At 49.4% G+C, this 21,031-nt stretch overlaps 2 protein-coding genes across 7 annotated transcripts in view; one reads left to right on the top strand and one right to left on the bottom strand.

Moving 5' to 3' along the window:
- CACNA2D4 (calcium voltage-gated channel auxiliary subunit alpha2delta 4) overlaps positions 1–21,031 on the bottom strand; it is a 121,061-nt gene that overhangs the window by 25,487 nt on the left and 74,543 nt on the right. The window lies entirely within an intron of this gene.
- Positions 1,562–20,844, top strand: LRTM2 (leucine rich repeats and transmembrane domains 2). Of its 6 annotated transcripts, XM_039708243.1 has the most exons (6): positions 2,047–2,101; positions 12,478–12,616; positions 13,470–13,580; positions 14,107–14,268; positions 18,073–18,663; positions 20,150–20,844. In XM_039708243.1, exons 4-6 carry the CDS (start codon positions 14,199–14,201, stop codon positions 20,602–20,604), a joined length of 1,116 nt encoding a protein of 371 aa, XP_039564177.1. In that variant the 5' UTR covers positions 2,047–2,101; positions 12,478–12,616; positions 13,470–13,580; positions 14,107–14,198; the 3' UTR covers positions 20,605–20,844. The 6 variants fall into 6 exon arrangements, with proteins under 6 accessions (XP_039564175.1, XP_039564173.1, XP_039564177.1 ...); XM_039708241.1 differs by lacking the exon at positions 12,478–12,616 and having other exon boundaries at positions 1,562–2,101; positions 13,429–13,580; XM_039708242.1 differs by lacking the exon at positions 2,047–2,101 and having other exon boundaries at positions 12,210–12,616; positions 13,444–13,580.

Here is a 21,031-nt window from a genome sequence, read left to right as displayed (position 1 = left end):
GTACACTGCATCAGCAGGAAGGTCTGAAGTCCATGAAATGATGAGTGGCTGCTGCAGAGTACCCAGAGAGACCATGGCTAACAGTTTTATTCCTACTCATATGCAAGCAACTTGTGCCACTGCAGCAGCCCAGCAATGCAATAAAGCAGGAGCAGAAGTGGTGCTGAGCACCTGGCACAGGTAGGCATCCCCGTGTTGACATGGCACCCGGAGCTGTGCACCACTTGCCACTGCCCACCCTGCCTGCAAAGCCATGGCTGCAGTGGGCTTCCCTGGAGCTGTGCACTGCTGTTCACCATGGAGAGAAGAGCCTTCCCCTCCACCTGCTCCTGCCTCTGCTGAGCATGCCTGCTTCATTAGCTCATCCTCTGCTGCCCCTCTTTCTGTCTGCAGTCTCTGGCTTCTCTCTTTGATTATCCATATGTTGTTCACATAAGGAGCTCTCCCCAAGATTTAATTCTTGGGCCTGCTGCACAATAAAAAGGCATAACAAAGTGTCAAGATTGCATCCTGCAGAGTGCTTACCAAGGCTTACCTTGCCATTCACAACCTGTTTTCATGGTAGCTGGTCCAATGGTTACATAAAACCTGTGATTCAACTGGAAGGTACCAGAACAGCAGAACAGCCATGCCTGTACCATCCATTTGCATTTTCTAGTCCCTATTTCCGAAATATTCTTATTTTCCCTCTTGAGTTAGTAACTTCAAATTTCATTTTGAGTCCTCTAAAAATTTCACTTCAAAAGATAACTTCCAGACATTAACATGAACAAAAAGCCCAAATCAGCCTGTTTATGATACTGGACCTGATAGAAGGGACAGTTTAAACAGATCAACAAAATACTAATTCTTGCAAATGCGAGCTACTGAGATCCTCATCAAGATGGAGGAAGGCAAGATAGGGGGCTGATTTTGTGGGGGAAGGCTACAGCGGCCCATGGGAGAGCACAGAGGAAATCCCAATGGCAGTAGTGGGCTGGATTTGGCTGCTTACTGCATCCCTGTACCAGCAGGAGATGTCAGGGAGGGCAGGAATGCCTGTCACTGATGGATGTCACAGCACCTGACGCATGCACCTATGGCTGAACACACTCTCTGCTGCACCCAAAGTTCAGGGGAACAAACTGTGGATCTTTCACTCATTCCCCTCATCCCAACTACCCTCAAACAGCACCCCTCAATTTTTCCCTGAATCCCTAACAGACACAGGGCTGTGTTGCCCACCACGGGCACCTCTCGGTTGTCTCCCTCTTGGATGCACTGCATCCCCATCACTGTCTCTGGAGCACTGGTGGGAAGGGGGTGCCTTTCTCCCAGTCCCACCGGGGTCTCCCCCGCTGTGTCCCCATCGCTGCAGCCGCTTGCCTCGCTCCTACACAAAAGCCAGGGCTCGTCCCCTCTCATCCCGATGCCTGTCTCTGTGAGTTTATTGTCATCAGCCGTAGCAGGGGAGAGGTGGAGGGAGGGGAGGAACTGTTCAGCTCGGTGTTTTCTCTTGTAACCTGTGCCTGACCAATCTACCTCCTCAGGGGCTGTGGGGAGCTCCTCCCGCTCTGGCATCTCCTCACCCCTCCTCGAGCCCCTCGGCTCCTGGCACCCGGAGAGGGATGGCAGCAGGGGCGGCATGAGGGACAGAGAGGGACTGACAGCAAGTGCCCTTTCTGCAGGATGCACGGAGAGGAATGAAAACCACCCGAGCTCCTTCTTCCTCTGGGTGTTTGGGAGCAGATCCTGCCTGCCTGGCGGGGTGACTCCTCTGCACTGTCTGTGCGCGTTCCTGTGCGTGTGCTGCTGCCATCGCAGATGTACCCCCAGCTGTCACTTCACCGCGCACAGTCGCTCCCTCTCCCGCCTCTCTCTCTCCTTCTCTCTCCCCCTATTTATTATTTACGGAGGATTACAGTCCCTTTCCCACGCTGTCATCTCGCTGAGCGGCTCCCCTGCCCTCCACGCGTGGCAAGCGGCTGGCTAGGGAGGGCTCCTGCCAGCTAGGGTCCAGAACAGGGGCACTTTCTGCTGGATTTGCTTTGGGATTGTACCGGCTTCAGAGAGCTGGGAGAGCTGCCATTCTCACAGGAGGGTCCATTCCAGCCCGAGAGAGGTAAGCAAAGACGTTTCCCTTTTGTGTTTTCCCCCATCCCCGGCTAAGCGAGGCGAGAGGAGCGGCTTCCCCGGGGAGGGGGGCGGCGGGCAGGGCAGCGCTGCGTGCCAGGCAGCTCCGCGCTAAGGCTCCCTGTGCGAGACCGACGGGCAGCATTTCCCCATCCAGCAGAACGGCAAACCTGCTGCAGGGGTTCTTCCTACTGCTTCCAGTCCAGTTTCAGCCGGGAGCAACTTCTCCCGGCTGAGAACAGCACCGGCAGCTTTGCTTGCACCACAGGCGGCTCCGGTGCAGCTTTGAGGCTGAGAACTCGGCGCTGGGGTCACCCCGCACCGGGCAGCTCCTGGTGAGCCCCGACTTTTGTCCGCTCCCCGGGGCTCTCAGAGGGGTCAGCATGAGAGGTGCCACTCTCAGGACTTTGATGGCTTTGCTGGCTATCATTTTGGACTCGGCTGTCTCAGTAAGAACAACCTAAAATGGAGAAGTACGGACCAAAATCGAAGAGGTTCGGCACTCGGAGCACAGCTTTAGGAATGGGGGGTGTATGTGTATGTGTGTGGGGGTGTGTGCTCACGGACATGACCACAGGACATGAAGTGAAGGATGCCAAATCACAAGTAGAGCCAAAAATAAGTCCCGAGTTGCTTTCAGCACCTCTGCAGGCTGAGCCTGTGATTTCTGAACTTTTGGGAGGAAGGCACAGCACTGAGGGGGGTGGGTGAACCACAGCACAGAGAAGCTTCACAGCCTCTTCCAGCCCTGACTGGGAGGAACGAGTGAGAATGAGGTCCCAAATCCCAAGATGAGGCACACTGTGGACAGGAGCATACATACATGTTAGCCTGTCTGTGTGTATGTGTGCATACATACGCGTGCACAGACACGTGCACACACACACATCCCACACAGGGCATTCTGCCCCCTCCCTCTGCCTGACCAGTTCATTACTGTCCCTGCATCTCCTGCTAATCAAGAGCGACATGTTAAGCTGGGGCTCTCCTGATTTGGGGAGAGAGGGTGTTTGGGGCTGTTGCTCCAACCAGGTCACGACCAAGCTGGGCCCCAGGCCCACCACGTGGACTGTCAGGTAACCTGAATGTGCCACATCCAGCTCAGCCCTGATGGGAATGGCAGCGGGCAGGATACACAGCAGGGTCTGACCTGCCACTCCAGGCTGGAGAGAGAGATTAAGGACCAGAGCTGCTGCTATTGCAGGAGAAGGAAACCCTTAAAAGACAGGGGAATCCTTAATCACTGAGAGCGACTCGTCCCAAAGCAGGGGACCCTCCTAGCAGTGAGGAGAAGGGAGCCTTTCTAGAACTGCAGATAATTTTTCTTCTGAGCTTTGTGGCTCAGATCTGTTGGGGGGCGGGGGTGGATTTTCCTCTAACTGCTGTGGGCAAACAACATTTGCAAGGGAATTATTCCACATGAGCGAAAGGCTTGCGGGAGTTGTCTCCCTGTCAGACATCAGTGCTGCCTCTGTTAGTGCATCCTGTCCACTTGGAGAAATTATGGTAAATCCTGAGCAAAGGGGCTGTTTGCAAAGAGAAAGGCAGGAAGCCTTCTTATGTAATTTTTATACCAGATCATAGCTTTACCCTTTCCTCCAGCAAAGTGAATGTCACATGCTAGCAAGGTGCTGCACTCTCAGCTCAGACATCTTTAAGAGTCACTCCAGCTTCCTGCCCTTCCTCTGGCTTGTTTTTTAAGCCTGATGCAGAAAGGATTTTCTAGGCTTTTCTGCACCACAGAAGCCTGATGAAGGCAGAGCTGTGTGTCAGTAGGGCTGGGAGGGTCAGCACAGGGCCACAAGGATACCTGGACAGAAACATTCAGGGAGCAACAGAGGCTGGAACAGGATGGGGAGAGGCTCAAGCCTGTGGGAGGGTATTTCTGGGTAGTTCTTTGGTGACTCTTGCCTGTTGCTGAGTCAATAGACAGAGCAGGCAGTTTCCTTCACTTGCCATGTTTGGTTACAAGCAGCTGCTTACACTGCTTGACAACTGTCCCAGTCCTGGGTGGCTCAAACCATAGCTCAGATGACCATACTGGGATGCTCTGGCCAGCTGGGTAATGCCTCAGCATGCTACACCATGATACACGCTCAGTTCTCCCTGGAAAGAAGCAGGAGTGGGAGTTCTGGGATGTTCCTGCTGCTGCAGGGAAATACCTTGTCACACATACCCTATTCCTGCTGTGGCTTTACCAAAATGCTGGCTCACAAAAAAGCTTTCTGTGATTGAGAGGATGATAACAGCAAGAAGATGAGCATTTTTTTTTTTCTATTAACTAGTTCAATTCTGGACTCAAGAGATGGAAGGAAAAGTTACTTCATCTATGAGGGGTTGGATTTTGTGAAATATATGATTCATATTGCAAAAGCAAGGAGCTGAAAGTTAGGAAATACTGGTGCTGGAGGCAGTGTGCCACTGCACTGGGTTACAGTTCTGGCTGGTAGGATCACACACTGTATTTTCATAGCTGCTTCATTCAGAGTACTTGGCTACATGACACTCAAGAACAGAAGCAGGGGGTCCTTTTTTTTTTTTTTTTTTTGATACTGCGAAATGTGCGTCTTTTTTATTTGTTTACTGCCTGCCAAGCAAGCCCTGCAGGCAATACATCACTATTCATTGTCTTGTGCTGCTCTGAAGATGTTAGTAGCTACAGTTGCCTTGTAGCTGATGATAGAGAATTTATGCTCCTGATGAGACAAGAGAGAATGGTTGTTTTCCTGGCTTTTGACAGGAAAAGAGACTTCCCCTTTTAGCCACACAGGGAAGGAGCAGCAGGTGCAGGACAAGGGCCTGGGACCTCTTGGCTCTCAGTGCTACTGAGTCCTTCAGATTGTACCAGTTTGCTGGCTATGCTGCCAGCATTTTGGAAAAGAGCTGTGAGTGTTCAGCAGTTCTGCAAAATGGCCCCTAGGGTCTCGTGTTGGGCACCCGCAAAATTAGGAATGTACAGACTGTGGTCTCCTGCCAAAACTGTGGTTTAATATTTAATTCTGACCATATAAAACCAGCCTTATTTATTACAACATCCTCATTGTTAGCTTGAGTATCATGTGTCCCTTACACTGAGTATAGGACAGGGGCCTGTGAAAAAAAGAAATAGAACTTGGTTGGGTGAGCAAAGGCAGTGTTGTGCTGCATCCATGCAAGTGGCTGAATGAAGGTTGGGCAAGTATAAACTCACATTTAACTCCTTGGCTTTGCAAGCCTATTTTATCATATGGAATTTTTTTTTCTTTTAATGAAAATAACAATTTCTTCATATTTTTATGAATGGGAATACAAGAGACTGTCTATTATTTATGCCCTGCATAAATGCCCCATGCCCATCACAGCAAGGATTGAGACTCAAATTTACAGCAAAGCCACACAAGTCAGAACCTCTTGACTGACTGCAAGAAAAACCTGGAAGTTTCTCTTGGAAGACATGCCCTGCTACCACACTCCTCCTCACTTCAAGGAGGCCGGGAAGATTCCTTCCCCGTGAACCATGCTCTCACACAAGGGATAAAAAACCAAGACCTCACCTTGAGTCTGGAGATGAGCTGTTAAAGGCAAGTTGGCTTGGAACTCATCTCTTGGGCTGCATTTCCCCTCTTGGTGAGACTCCCTAGTGCCAGCACTGCCCAAAGTGACTTTGCTGTGTGGGGGCAGAAGGGCTGAAGGTGCTCTCCACACTACTAGTGATTTTGATGGGATGTCAACTTAGCCATAAAGGTGTCTCTTCTGTGTCTGCAAGCCCTGTAGAAAACTAAAGTCACATCAAATTTGCAGACCCTTCTCAGCCCCGGCAAGCTCTGCAGCATGAGGCTGTGATCTGTGTGCTAACCCAGATGCATCCAAAGATCCTGGCTGGAGCTCTGGGTTGTGAGAGCTGTCACCACATCTTGCTGAGCTATGGGCAATGTTCCCAGCTTGTAAAAAGTATAAATGTGTCCCAGGGATCCGCAGGCACCCCTGGAGCTGGAGGCAGCAGCCCAGATCCCATGCAGTTTGTGTGGACTTTGCAGGGCTGCCCCTCTTGGACACTGATGGGAGGCACTGGGGCAGCAGAAGAGCTCCAGGCTCTTCCAGGCAGCACCAACAACCTTGTGCCACAGTGGCAACCACGTGAGACAGATCTCTGCGACTCACTAAGGCAGAAAAAGGTCTCCTTCAGAGTCCAGTACAAACGCATGGTGTGGGAATGATGAGAGTCAGCCTTTCCTCACGAGGTTTGCCAGGAGCTCTCTGCATGTTGGGTTGCTGGTCCCCCTATGGTAAGAGCTGAGAGGATTTTTACTGCCAGCATCTTGTGCTCTGCCCCACCACTGTGCAGGCATGGATGGTCCCTGTCCCTCTGGACATGCCCAGGACATGGACAGCCTCCTGACACCTCAGCTAAGTTCTTCCATTTTTCCAGTGTTTTCTACATCATCTCTCTCCTCCTGCTCCAGCTGCCAAAGTGACAAGCCACTACCCTTGCAGCTCATTTTGGGAACCTGGCACCCAGGGAAGCACAGCCAATGAGGGGAGTGAGGAAAAGGGGGAGCAGCGTTGGTGGCAGCAGTTCTTCACCATGCTGGCTTCTCCACCAGAAGAAAGAGAAACAAGAGTCAAGCATAAGGAAGGCCAGTGAGCTCAAGGGCCCAGTGTATTTCAAAATGCAGGCAATGAAAAAAGCAAAACCAGTTTTTGAACTAATGCAGAAATGAATGATGGGAAAAAAGCAAGTGTAGGGCATCTTGTGTGCAAGGGCTCACTCAGGCTTGCAAAACCTTGCCTCATTTTTGGATGGGAAACCACAAAGAAGGGAAAAAAAGGTCATGGCTGAAATGCCTTGACCCCCATAAGATGTAACAGGGGTCTCTTGATATTGATCTGGAAGCCCCTTGATTTGGCAGTCTGGTCATGCTGTTCAACAGAAATCTGGCCTAGCGCTCCAGGGACAGAGCTTATATTGATTAAAAACTTACATTTTCCTATCTTGCTGCTAAACTGATGCACCTCCATCTACTACTCTGTTAGTGTAAATGTATCTCTTATCTCAGACAGGCTGGCACCTTCCCTCTTAAAGATCTGCTGCATCCTTTGACTCTAAGTAAGAGACCCAGGGAAGGTACTGGGGCAATTTTTGACCCCTCAGAGAATCCTTCACAAATCTGGGCCCATACACACCTTCCTTCTTGAACACCACCCAAATAAAAACAAGAGAATACTTTGGGATTCAGAGCACCATCCAGCCAAGAAGTGCAGAAAATACCTGTGAGCACAGTAGTGATGGGAATGAGGACCACAGAACCAGGATTCTCCCACCACGCTGCAACCTTCTGTCTTCTCTGCCTGCAACCTTTCCCTGGTTGTACCACCCACCCACACCCCCAGGGTAGGCTTGCCAGGAAGGAGGGAGCAGCATTTTAAATGCCAGTGAGCTGGAGTATGCTCGTGGGGTGTAGAGGAGGAACTGGGAGCAGAAGGGTGCCTCCCTCAGACCTGCCAGGGCAGGAGTGGCTGCAGTCCTTCTGTTGCGGGACTGGGAGAAAGGATTAAGGGCCTGAGCTACCACTTACCATGGGATTAACCCCTGCAGGAAATTAAAGTTGTAGGGAAGGCTCTTCACTCCACAGCTGAGAGAATGAGAAAAACTGGGATCTGGATTAGAACTGGCAGGGCTGGTGACAAGCCACCACCCACAGCCAACTGTTCCCGGCTGGATCAGAAAATGTTATCTCAACCTTCATGTAGAACCCCCCTCCACATCTCGCTTGGTTACCAATTTTTGCCAACGGTGCGAGAAGAACAAAAACATCACCCCGTGGCAAGAGAAAGAGGAGGAAACTGGGTAGTCAGCTCACGTGTCCCTCCTCTGAGCCCCTCTCCCACGCCCTCACCCGCTTCCCTTCTCAGCTGCCTCCGCTCTGCAGGGAGGAAACATGCACGTGGTCTGTCGCGTTCCGGAATACTTGGAGAAGACGCTGGCACACACATGGCTGGATTTCTTCCTGTCAACTGCCCCCTCAGCTCTCCTCCTGCTGCTGCTCTGGGCCTCCTCCATATGCCACACTTTCACTGTGCTGGGACTTTCCTGTCACTCCTGGTTGGATATCCCGCTCCCCTCCACCTGCTTCCACAGCTTCCCAAGGAATTCCACATCTCCACAGCAATCTGGGTCTTTCCCAGAAGTGCTACCCTCCCTGTCTCCCCTTCCTATGCTCTGTATTTCTCAGAGGATTTGCTGAGGATTTATGCCCTTGGTATTTGCAGTTCCTCCAGATTTTCCCAGTCTCATTATTGTGCATTGGTCAGGGAGGCTTGGGATGCAAATAGTGTTTTCTGCTTAAGGTATGGAATGGGGAATCAAGAAAACTGGCTTCTCTCCTGTTTTTGCCACAGGCCTGTCAGGAAACTTCGGGAAAACCTGGCAAAAAATCTTTTATTCTATGTAACTTTGATAAGTTACAAGGCCTTTAATAAGGCCTACAAATACTCTCTGCAAGAGAGGACAGCATCTACAACCCCAAGCGCAAATGCTGCACTTGACAGCTTTGAAAATCCTGAGTGAGTGGGGAATTGATGTGGACTAATGATGAGGTATCAAAAGCAAGGCAGCTGAAATTTCGGCCAGCCAAAGTCAGCAGCCAGTTTTACCTGCATCAGTCTACCCTTCTATAAAATAGGGATAAAGTTGATCTTTCCTGAGGGTCTTTCAGGAGGGTCCTGGGGAGGAAACATTTTTTACCATCAACATATTTGCATTTCAGAGGTTCCTACATTGCCAATCCAAAAATCAGAAGCTTTTTGACCATTTCATATCACAAAGAGTGAGGTTTCTATTCATATCAGGCCAGGAATGTAGCAGAGTCCTTTACAAGACCAAGTGGGTTTTACACTTTTTCTGCTTGCTTTACAGCTTTCTGGATGAGGTGTTTTGCTTAGCTGTGATTCATCACTGCAAGTCAGAGGGCACTATTTCTTCTGCAGCTCGGTTTCTTGTATGAATTTAAAATGTGCTTTCCATTGATTGTGATGGCACAACACTAATGAATCTTGAACACGTGTGTTAATACATCAGCAAGTGCTGCAAATAAAGCCCCCAGCTCCTCAGCTTGGAAGCTCACTGGAGCAGTGACACACACTGGATGTCTCTACAGCATTGCTGAGCTTCTCTGCCACCTCTGAGTGTTTTTGCATTCCAAAGAGACAACAAAGAGGGGTTGCCACTGAGACAATGTCACCTCTTGGGATAGAAAATTTGCACAACTACCAGGTCTGTTGGGGGACCTGAATGGGTGAGGTCTCCATGCCATCTAAAGCCACTTGTGGTGTGGTAGTCAGCCACACAGATTATTGTCTCTGCTGCCACTTGCCCCACCAAGGGCAGATGAAGGGACATGCACAGAACAACATGGGTTAGTCACTAAATGCTGGGGTAGCACTGTCCATCACATTATGGGGTGATGGCAATAAAACATGAATCCTAAAAGCAACAAGGAAAGGGGAAGGAAAGAAGATAATCTCCTTAAAGCGTCCTCCATGCCCTCCCTCATGCTGCTGCTTTTCTGATAAAGGCTAAAGCAATTCAGCACTGGAAAGGGGAAAGGGACTTTGCCATGAAGGAGAGTGTGGGGGAGGGATGAAAGTCTGTGCATACTTTCTGATAATTTATTGCTGGCATCTGTTGCAGTCTCTGCTACCTACCCTGCTGTAATATAGGTCACCCACATGCCCTGCCAGTGCTCATAAGCCAAGCTGTTAACGGAGTCTGATCCCTCAGCCATGATCCAAGGGTTAGTGCAAGGGACTTGGAGAGATAATCAGAGACAGAGGTTGCTGGGCTCTGTCCCTGTCAGTGTCTCATCCCAGTGACACAGTCCCCTGTGTCTCTACCCTCAGCGCTGTTGTCTGGAGAATGGGATAGATTTATCCACTCACCCAAAGCAGAAGCACTACTGGCTCTTACCTCAGCCTTACTTCTGGGGGTCATTAAACACAAAACAACACCACCTGACAGCTATGGTGAGAGCCATTCATAGAGCACATGGCAAGCTTTGGATAAGGTGACACAGAACTGGGAAGAGTTACTACACCAATATGTGGGTACAGCAAACTGAAACCCTCCCCACTCTTCTAGCATGCTCCTTGGGAGCCTCCCCACAAAAGCCAGGGCTTTGGAGTGATTGCAAACATTACTGGTGTCTGGGCACAGAGGAGCAGGCACAAGGCAGGAATAGTGCCTGCTGTAGTTTTTAGGCCCTGGCAAGTGCTGCGGAGTCATTACAATCCCCTCTGCACCCCCCAGTTCCCTGTTCAATCTAATTAGGGGAATCCTCATTAGAGAGTCCTCTAGAGTCTGACAGCAGGCCAAATGTCCAAGTGGCACTTCAGCTGGGTGTATTTTTGGCCGCTGGAGCCCATGGGCCAGAAACGGATGATTTCATTTTGTTGCTTTGAGCTGAAACTAAAAAAGTTGTCTTTTGCTGTCCTATTTGAAACAGCAATGGGAAAAGGCCATCACCAGCCCCACAGGCTACCCCGTTTTCTCAAGAATGTGGAGAGACATTCAACTCCAAGCACATGGAAGAAAGCTCTGGCCACTGTGCCCCATGGATAACAGGGCATTCAGCTGACATGCTGCTCTAGGGAGAAGGAACCATCTAGAAAGTCCATGAGAGAGACAAATGCCTGGTTTGTGGAGCCCTTGGGTGACTTCAGAGCATTCAGAGCTCCAGCAATGCTGACCAGCCTTGAGCCCCCAAACCCAAGCAATGCCAGGCAAGCTCAGAACAGATGGCACGGTGCCCCTCTTGTTGAGATGGGGATATGTACATACAGGGAGCACTCCTGGGTCTGGCAGAGTGCTGGCTGCTGGAAAAATCCCAGGCTGTCAGGCTGAAAGCAGCCAGACACATCTGGAGCTGCTTTGGAGAGGCTGGAGGTGTGGGCAGGTGCTATTTGCCCCAAGATCACACATTCCCAGTGCTGCTCTGGCAGCAGTTGTGCAGTTGGCCTGATGCTCTGCACAGCAGAAGGCATCTCTTGGGCCACAAGAAAACTACTAATTAAGTCAGAATTCAAGACAAGTCAGAGGAAACCTTTAAAAAAGAAATTCTTAAAAATCCTCTCTTGCTCTCTCCTGACTGTGAAATATTAATCACTAAGGGTATAATGTTCTTATGGGCAGTAGATGCGTAGGAGAAACTGGTTTTGTTTTTTTTTTTTCTGAATCTTTGGAATTAAAATTTCTCCATGAACATGCTTCTTCAAGGTATAAATTTTATTGACCCTCACTTTTCGGCAGCCAAGAACCTCTACATATTCCAAATCTACTGCTCTGCCACCTGGGCATATGGTGTGCTTGGAGAAGCAGGCAGCTTTGTGGGAGACATGGAGGTTAATAAATGTGGGTTACAGAAGAGTCCCTGGAACATGTGCAAGCCCAGCTCCGTGCACACATTTGTAAATGTAAGCTAGGCTGGTGACTGTGCATTTATACATGAAGGTAGCTGCTTTTAAGTCTTGGAAACACGTGTATGAGTGCACACAGGGTGGCTGCTATCTATGGAGTGGGGAGTGTGGCATATATGTGACATGCTTTAAAATAATCTTGGGTTTATCAAGGCCCCTCCATCTCAGTGCATGTTGCAGTGCAGGAGACTGACATTAAAGCCTGAACAGGTGTTAATCACTATGCACTGTAATAAATTCTAAACATAGGGAAAAGGCTTATTTATACATGGCTGCTCCTCCCACCCTGCACTCTCTGCTTGAGCCTTGGCGCTGCCTGAGGGAAAGAGGCGCCTGTGAGGTACCAGAAATGAATGCAAGAGCTGGACTTGCCCTGCCAGAGCAGGAGCCGGGGGTGGACCCTGACCCTGTCCCCATCCTCACACCCGGGTGTGCCAGCCCTGCCCTTGGCCCCCACAATTTCTTGGGGACAGCTTGGATGAATTGCACAGAGCACGGTGGGAGAGACCACTGCATGGCCTGAGTGGGGGCCTGGACTGAGGGGACACTGGAGAGGGAAACCGTGTCAGAGCACCCAAGGTTTCATTGTTGCTTTTTTTTGTTTTTTTGGTTTTTTTTTTTTTTTTAATTGCTTAGCCCCCCTAATTGGAACGAAGCCAGCTGATACAGACGGGGTGTTACAAAACAGAGCCAAAAGGCAAGAGCACAAGGAACAGAGCTATCTATAACCCTGACAAAGTTAGATGGAGGGAAGGTGGGGAAGAGGGAAAGGCAGAGCATGGCAGGCGGCTGCCCCTGATGCTGAGAGCAAGGACGTGATCATTTGGCAACGGGATTTGGAGCTGATCGACTGGCGCTATCCAGCAGGCAGATAAGGCTCTGTGGCTGTCAGCTTAACTCTGCCGTTTATTCCAGTGCTGTAGGGAGTTAAATAGAGCACACGGAAAGCTGCTGCTGGGGAGGGAAAGTCAAGGAGGCAGAGGGAAGGAAGAGGCTGTAATTGGGCAGTGTCCGGGGAGTCGGGTGGAAGTGGCTGCAGGCAGAACCCCTCCAGGTAAGTGCCTGCAGCTTTTCATCCTCCTTTTCCATATGGACAGGCGGGGACAGGAGACTTCGGGGGGGCATTTGGGATGGAGACGTTTCTATGGGGGAGGCTGAAAGTCTCCTCAGTCAGGTCGAGCGCAAGCACCAAATGGGGACAGCTATTTGTTGCAGCTTCTCCTTCAGTGGGAACTGCAGAGAAAGGGCTCCAGCTCAGTTTGGGGAGTGGGGGGCTGCAGTGGATGAGGGCTGAATTGGTTTCTGTACTATGAAAGGTGTTTGGTGCATTGGCATTTAGGTAAATGATCTAAACAGCCTTGCAAATGTGCTAGCCTAGGTACTGAACCTGCTCGTAATTTTCATCAAGATGCTAATTTTAATATTTCCTGGTGGTTTACGTCCCCATATAAAATAAATCAGTCTGGGAGCCTGGGGGAGGGTAGGCACCTGGCACGTGTGTGGCGACAGTGTCCTGGTGGCAGTGCAGCACCCAGCTAAAATAGCTGCCGTGGATGTTGTCAGAGCCCCTCAGAGGGGATGGAGGATGGCTTATTTCTGTACTCTGGTTGAAATGTGTCCATCTAACTGCTGCTGTGACTGTGGGTGGCACGTCAGAGAGTACACAGGGGGACAGAAGGATTTGTGGTGTTTTCATTTTTCCTGCCTCCTTGTATCCAAAAGGGAAGCGGGAGGGAAGTTGAAACCTGTTGTCAGTCACTTACTGTCAGGGGAGAGTTTTATGGTCTTTGGGTTTCTAATTAGACTGAGGATTTTTCCTTCTACTAATTAAGATGCAATTCCTCTCTCTTCAACACTCCCACTCAGTCTCCCCCGCCTCAGGTCCTTCCTTATCCTTCTCCTCCGAGGCTCGCTCGCTCTTCAGCTCCTGCAGTTGCTGCAGTGGGAAATCCCCAAGCTGAAGCTGTGCTGCTCTAGCCACCACATCCATTTTACCTTAAAACAGACAGGAAGTGCTGGTAGGGAATACGGCACGGGGAGGGGAGGCTGGGGGGACGGGTGTGGTGGAGGGGGGGGAGGAGGAGCGGGGACAGAAGCAGCTTGGCAGCCGCTGGTGCCCAGATCTCAGCGAGCCTGAGCCGTGCGTCAGGCAGAGGATGCACAGGTGGCACCAGCCTGCGTGGAGGCGACAGGAATGAGCCGGAGTCTGCTGCCCTGGCAGGGTCACCTTAGCAATTCGTCAGGTTAACCCTGAGCACGAAGCTAATGTAGCCACCACAGCAGGCTATTCAAGCACAAACTTCTCTCTGGCACTTAGGTGAATCGGGTTTTATTTCTGCACCGTGAGGTTCAAAATGAATTAAATGTTGTGCCTTCAACACACTGCGCCTCCTGGAACACCCTCCATTTCTCCTCCAAAACAGAACTGATGCCTCAAATGCAAAACACTAACTGGGGAGGGGAAAGGACAGCTCTGAGCTCAGCCCTGTGCGCTGCACCCAGGGAAGTGAATGTCATCTGCTCAGCTCTGCTTTCCCTCTACAGGACCTGGCAGGCAGGCTACAAGGTCATTCCTTCTCCCTCTGGGGCCGTGGGCCAGGCTGCCTGTTGGATGTGAAGACACGCTGGAGAAGACCATGATGCTGCCTGCAAGTGCTGGCCACCGGTGGAGGAGCAGGTTCCTCATGAGGTGGCAGGAGGCTTGTCGTAAGTAATGCCTGCTCAGGTACCAACTACAGTATTCCTGTTTGTCAAGGGAATGGGAAGAAAATAGGTCACATCAGGGTTAAGAACAGGGGAGAGGGACAGCTAAGAATGGAGATGTTTGAACTAATTCCTCATTCCTTTAGAGGCCAGGCTAGCTGGGAGGGAGAGTGATATTCTAAAGCTGAAGATGGGCTTAAAGTGGGACAGCGAGTGATGATTGCTTCTGAATTCCAGTGGGCCTGGCAGGTGAGAAACAGCACGACAGACACCATTGCACAAAGATCCACCCTGAACATTTCTCAAATCAGTGTCCTGTGAGCTGCAGGCTCCTCTCTGTGCTTGGGGTTTTACACAGGCTGCTGAGCAAAGCTCTTCACAGCAAAAGTCATGACAGATTTTAGAGGGAAATGCAGGATGTGAAGGCAGAATTCTCCTACCGGGCACTGCCACATGTAGTGAAAATCAAGGAGTAAATAAAGAAGCTCTCTTTCAAATTAAATTGTAAACGTTCAGCCTGTGCAGATTCCCAGTGGGCTGGGGCAGCTGCTACAGTACCCCTGAGTGCAGATCAGGCACTACTAGGGTGATGTGGGGCTTTGGGAATTTATCTGCATCTCAGAGAAGTATCTGGGGACCACAGCAGGGTAAAGGGGATGCTTGGAGAGTGTTCCTCACTACTGCATGCCCAGGCACCAAGTAGGTCTGTGGTTTCCCTTGTTCCAGTCCTCCTGGTCACATTTGGAGCTGCAGCTGTAAGAAGCTGGGGGAATTACTTCCTTCTCCAGAAAACAAACATCTTTGTAATCCATCCTCACAGACTAGACTGTCTAAATTATTTATAATGAACGCTACTGAGTCTTGACTTAATGTGATATACCTGGATCATCTTTCTGCCACCTACTAGTCACCAAACACCCCACAAAGTAACTTGATCTTCCCTAAACACAAAAACACTTCTTATTCATCCTTCCGTAGGGCTGGAAGACAGCTTCAAGTTCTGTCTATTACTTCCCTGCCTCTCTTTGCTGTAGAGCTGCATCTCAACCAACACAATGAATTCCCTGGCCTCAGCTCACATCCTCATGGATGCACTTCTTGCAGGGAAATGAAAACGAGATCTCTTTTTCTGTATGATTTGAGTAAAATATTTCCAAAAGCATACAGCAATATATGGGTAACAACAAGACATTTTTGGCATATCCTCCACGGCTGCAGAAGCTTGGCATAAATCCACTTCCTGAACAGAACCACAGCCAGCTGCCTGAGGCTGTTCCTGCCAGCCACTGCCAGCACACACACTGGTGGAACCCCACAGCCACCCAGCCGGCGCCGCAGGCGGCCAGGCATTCTGAGAGATAAGCACTGAACAGAATGCCACCTGGATAGCATTACACATGGGCTGCTCTTGCCTTTCTTGGTGTACAAAGCAGCTGTTATCTCATCATCACAGCTGCCAATCTATTATTAATACTGGGCTTTTGTTAAGCATCCAGGAAAAAGATGGGGTCACTTGAATGACTCATTGCTCTTTCCCTTCCCCACTCTGGCTCCCATTCTTTTAATTCCCTCCCTACAACAAAAGTGTGACATATTCTGACCAGAATTAAATATCAGCCAGCCAGTCAGTACCTGTACTGCTGTAGTCCATGGGCTATGATCTACTTTCATGGCAATTTCTGCTGTGGGCCCCAGCCTCTGCATGACAAGAAAGCACAGAGGTGGCCTGGGTAAAGATCTGTCTTACATTTCACCATAAGGATCCATAATTCTCCTTAAAAGAGCACATTTATTGGCATGGCCTGGCCTGATGTACACCTGAGATCTCAACTGTAGGATAGTAAAAAATTATTGAAGAATTGTGAAAGACAGATGAAATAAGAGAGAATTGATATATTATCTCTGAACATTTCTCCTTTGGTCCTTAACAAAGTCTTATAGCTTAAGATTCAAATGGGATAGTTGTCCTTAGACTACCAGTCCACAAATCTGCCAATTCTCACAGGGATCACTGGGAACACAAAACTTGCCCTGTGCAGGATGACAGGGCTGGAGTATGAAGGCACAACTCCGACAGAAGCAAAGTCACTATAAAAAAATGGGCTGTGGGTCAGTTAAACTCTAGAGAGTGGCTCAAGGGAAGAGAGGAAGAGCACGGCTGACTGCAAAGCTGCTCCAGGCAGAGATTCTCCACAGCATGGGTCTCCTTTGGCTCCCTCTCTTGTGGCAGTCTTTTCAAAATTCCTTTGGGATTAAGAAGCAGAACACCTGCTTGTTGGTTCCTTGAAGAAAAGCAGGACAGAAGAACCTGACTGCCAGTTCAGGAGGGCGAGACAATCAATGCATCCCCTTCAGCTACCATTCACCCCTAAAAAGACTCTGCCAACCCAAGTGGCTGCCTTCTCTGAAGAAAAGTGAGAAAGGGAGAGGACAGGCATAATGTACACACAAACCTGCTTCAGTTTTAGTCAAATGCTCAAACTTGTCACCTTAAAAACTGCGAGGGAGCTGAATTTGCTTCCCACATTGAAGAATAGTGGAATTCATTGTGCGATCTCAATTCCACAAAAGGAACTGGGATGAAGGATGCAAATGTTTTACATAGTCTGCTTAAACATAACTCCCACTCCTCTAATGACAAGAGGCACAAAGCTTGCTTTCTTGATGATAATGCTTCTTTGTCACAAAAATGAGAGTTTGAAAAGCCACTGGCTCCCAGGGAAGGTTGGTAACTAGTGCCCTGGTGCCACTGGTAGGATTTGGACCCACGTCTGGAATCCACAGCAGCTCTGAAAAATGCTGATTTGTGATTTGTCCAACCTTGAAATAGAGTAGGAGAAAGGGTGTGTGTGTGTTAACCCTTTTCCTGACACTGCTTTTGTCAGTTACCAACACACACCTCTTTTTCCCATTCCATTGTTGTAGGCCATTTTGGTCAGACGTGGTTGAAACTGTTCTTTGCATGGCTGTTGTCTGCCCAATTGGTAACCATGATTCCAGAAAGTGTCCACAGTTCTTAATAAGAACAATTGCTGGATTTGTACCCAGTTCCCACCTCTAGATGGGGGTGGTCATTGGCCACTCAGAGATACTTTTGGGGCTGTTGCTATGGGATTCAGAAACTGTTTAGAGAGCAATGGCAAGTACCAGTTGTCCAGTGATTTAGGGACTCCTTGTTACTTTTTAGCAGTTGTCTTGGTCATCCCTTTGTAATGTAATATAATTCATCAAAAAGTGGACACAAGGCCCATATGACAGACTGTGAATATGGTAATCAAACTGATTTAGAGCCTTATCAATCACAAATATTAGGATTCAAACTGCAGGAGCACACCTCAAATGTAGGTTATTTTAATTTTTCTTAAAAGCTTTTTAATAACATATCTTTTAAAGAAAAATTGGAACTTCTTAAATATATCTGGTCCCTCCTGTCTACCCTGACTGTTTAGAAAGAGCTGTCCTTTGTCAGAAGTGACACCTCCCACCACTCTCTGCTCCATTCTCCTCTGGCAGGTACCAATACTCCAGTATCTGTCAGCAAAGTCTGCTGGGATGCCCTGTTCTGTCTTTGTTGTGAAACTGGAAGGATATTTACTTGCTTTTTCCTAAAAAAAAACAGGCTAAGAGGAAAGTCAGGATGCAGGCCAGGGGTAAAGGAATGTAGCTGTGAGGAAACTCATTACACTGCAGGGCATTGCAGTGAAGAGCCCTGCTGTGAGAGGGTCGTGTTGTGGATGGTGGTGGGTGAGCATTGGAAAGCACTGATCTAATCCATGCCCTCTTCCTTCCCTGCTTTTCACCTTCCAGTGCTTGGCTGCTGGCTCTCACTATGTGCTGCTGACTCCTTCTTTGCTTGCCCTTCCTCCTGCAAGTGTAACAGTGGCAACCTGGAAGTGGACTGTAGTGGCTTGGGCCTCTCTTCCATTCCCTCAGACATCCCCACAAACACCAGGACCTTCCTCTTTCTCAACAACAAACTCAGCATCCTGCCAGGAGCAGTGTTTTCCAACCTCTCCGCTCTGCAGAGGTTGGATCTATCCAACAACTTCTTGGACCAGCTCCCTCAGAACATCTTCAGCGACCTGGGGAACCTCACAGAGCTCCAGCTGAGGAACAACAGCATCCGGGCCTTGGACAAGGACCTGCTCCAGCACACGGCCCTGCTGCGCCAGCTGGATCTCTCCATCAACGGCTTGGCCCAGATCCCCTCGGGCATCTTTGACGACCTGCCTGCTCTCCGCTCCCTCTCCCTCAGGTCCAACCGCCTGCAGAGCCTGGACAGGGTGACCTTTGAGCCTCTAACCAGCCTGCAGCAGCTCCAGGTTGGGGATAACCCCTGGGAATGCGACTGCAATCTCCGAGACTTCAAGCACTGGATGGAGTGGTTCTCCTACCGAGGTGGGTGCTCGCGTGCGGAGGGGAGGCGGGTGGAGGAGTGCTGGTCTTCCAGGAAAAGCAAAAGGCAGGCAGGGAAGAAACAGGAGCAGATGCAACTGGCAGGTCAGGCGGACCTGATGGACAGGTCTCAGCCAAAGAGCATGAGACCCTGCTACAATTCAGTGCCACTGCACCTTCATACAGCAACACTGTCAGTCTGTGAAGTCCCCAGCAGCCTTAGATCTCCTATTCCCTTGTTTTGTTTCTAATCTAAACTATTACCTGTTTTTTTGTTTTTTTTTTAATCTTGAGAGAAGAAAGAACTTTCCTCAAGTAACACTAAAATTTTAGGATTATGAATTTACATTACTCTTTCTGCCTAAAGAGAAGAAATGCTTTTCACACTTGGAGATAACCATCCCATTCTCTTTCTTAAGCTGAGAGAATCAGAAGTCAGATTTGGCTGTAAAGCATCAGGTTTGCTGCCAAAAAAAAGAACCTTAGGAAACAGTGACAGTTAGGAAAAACACTGCAACTCATATTGGAGAACCCAAACTACAGCTCAAATTAACAAGCCAGGCCCCCAGTCAGACTGGCTATGAAATCATTTCAAATGGAGCAGTTTTTGACAAGTTTGCATTTCCAGCTTTTCCTTGAAACACAGAAGACTTAGAAAGGTACATGTCACTTATCAGAAATGCTGATGGGATGACATGCATTCAGGAGCTGCAACTCCAAGAAAGATGGCACATTTTACAGGAGTGAGGACTGAAGGCCTGACCTTCTGTTTCTGGAACCAACGAGTAGGAAAGGGTCTCAAATCATGCGGATAGCAACAGTCAGCTGTCACATCCCTGCTGATCACAGCCATGCTGCAAGGAGATTATCTCTGCCTATGGCTACACTGCAGTCTGAAATATGCATTTGTGTGAGCAGAATCAAACAAGCATACGAGTGCCACTTGGCACTTTTTTTTGATTTGTTCTTTTTTCTTGACTACCATATCAAAAAGTCAGTGGAAAGCATGCAGACATAACTTTGCTTTTTTTCCTCCCTTCCAAAGAAATTGCTCAAACTCACTCAAGCATTTGTTTCAACATCTGTCATTATTTTCACAGAGATGGATTAGTTGTCAGAAGACAGGATGTGTATCTGTTGTTTTTTTGAGAAGGTACAGCCTGGTTCTATATTTTTGCTTTAATTTCTCTTTTTCTAAAGTGGTTCTTCTGAGACTTACATAACTCACTAAACAATATGAGGCTGAGTTAAATGGTTTCAGAGGGCTTTCATGTATTGGCCTATTCAGATATGCACCAGGAGCTCTAATGTCAAACCCACCCTAGGCAGAGGCATACTGGCCAGCTGACACGGTTGAAGCTTCTGCAGGGAAAATACTTTAGCAGGTGTGAATGCAGGCCCACGAGCTCACCCCAGCTGAGGACCTAACCCTGCTGCCTCTGTGTGGGCATGGAGCTGTGATTGATTCCAGTTATCTCTGTTGGAACAGGTGGGAAAATCGACCAGCTGGCCTGCACCTTGCCCAAGGAGCTGAAAGGAAAGGACATGCGCATGGTGCCCATGGAGATGTTCAACTACTGCTCCCAGCTGGATGACGAGAACAGCTCTACAGTGCTGGACAATACTGGCCCACCTTGCACTAAAGGAAGCCCTGCTCCTTCCAAATCTAAATCAGGCCCAGAAACAGAAGTGGAGCCCAGTGTGGGATGCCCTCAGAAACAGCGGTACAGGCCTGTGAGCGTGCGCCGGGCTATTGGCACTGTGATCATTGCAGGGGTGGTTTGTGGCATCGTTTGCATCATGATGGTGGTGGCAGCTGCCTATGGCTGCATCTATGCCTCCCTCATGGCCAAGTACCACAGGGAGCTGAAGAAGAGGCAGCCACTCATGGGTGACACAGAAGGTGAACATGAAGAACAAAAACAAATCTCTTCTGTGGCGTGAAACTGTTCTAGGAAGGAAGGGACAGCGATGAAAAAAGGTACCTGAGAGCAGTCAAGCATGGGGTCCTCCCAAAATACATCTTCCCAGACAGACTGTGCTATTGCTCCACTCACCCAAGTAGTACAACATGCTTCTGGGGGGTCAGGGCACCTGGCTCAATTTCTTTTCCTCTGCCCCAGGCCCATTTTGTGCCCTTTCACCCTTGGGCCCCCAGACAAATAAAGTAGAGTCAGACCTCGAGTGCTTGCTGTGCCTCATGCCCTTGCACAGAGCTTCCCTCACATGCCTGCTGCAAAGGCAGCTGGCACCTTCTGGGACCCTGTGTCATCCTCTCAGCTTCGGTCCTGAGTCATCCTGTGTCCTGTCAAGAGTTCTCTGCAAACAGAGAGCAGCTGTGGAAAACCTTATGTGGGGAGCAGGACACCAG

Source organism: Passer montanus, unplaced genomic scaffold (genome assembly GCF_014805655.1).
Source record: "Passer montanus isolate IOZ18808 unplaced genomic scaffold, ASM1480565v1 scaffold20, whole genome shotgun sequence".
In the NCBI taxonomy this organism is placed as follows: Eukaryota; Metazoa; Chordata; class Aves; order Passeriformes; family Passeridae; genus Passer; species Passer montanus.
The sequence above is the reverse complement of the archived record's forward strand: the minus strand, read 5'-3'. Positions and strand labels throughout refer to the sequence as shown.

Bases quoted from the DNA above. Each gene is read 5' to 3' on its own strand.
- LRTM2 (XM_039708238.1), top strand. From the start codon at position 14,073: ATGTCATCTGCTCAGCTCTGCTTTCCCTCTACAGGACCTGGCAGGCAG. The intron at 14,269-18,072 runs GTAAGTAATGCC...TTCACCTTCCAG, and splicing joins GAGGTGGCAGGAGGCTTGTC to TGCTTGGCTGCTGGCTCTCA. The intron at 18,664-20,149 runs GTGGGTGCTCGC...CTGTTGGAACAG, and splicing joins GGAGTGGTTCTCCTACCGAG to GTGGGAAAATCGACCAGCTG.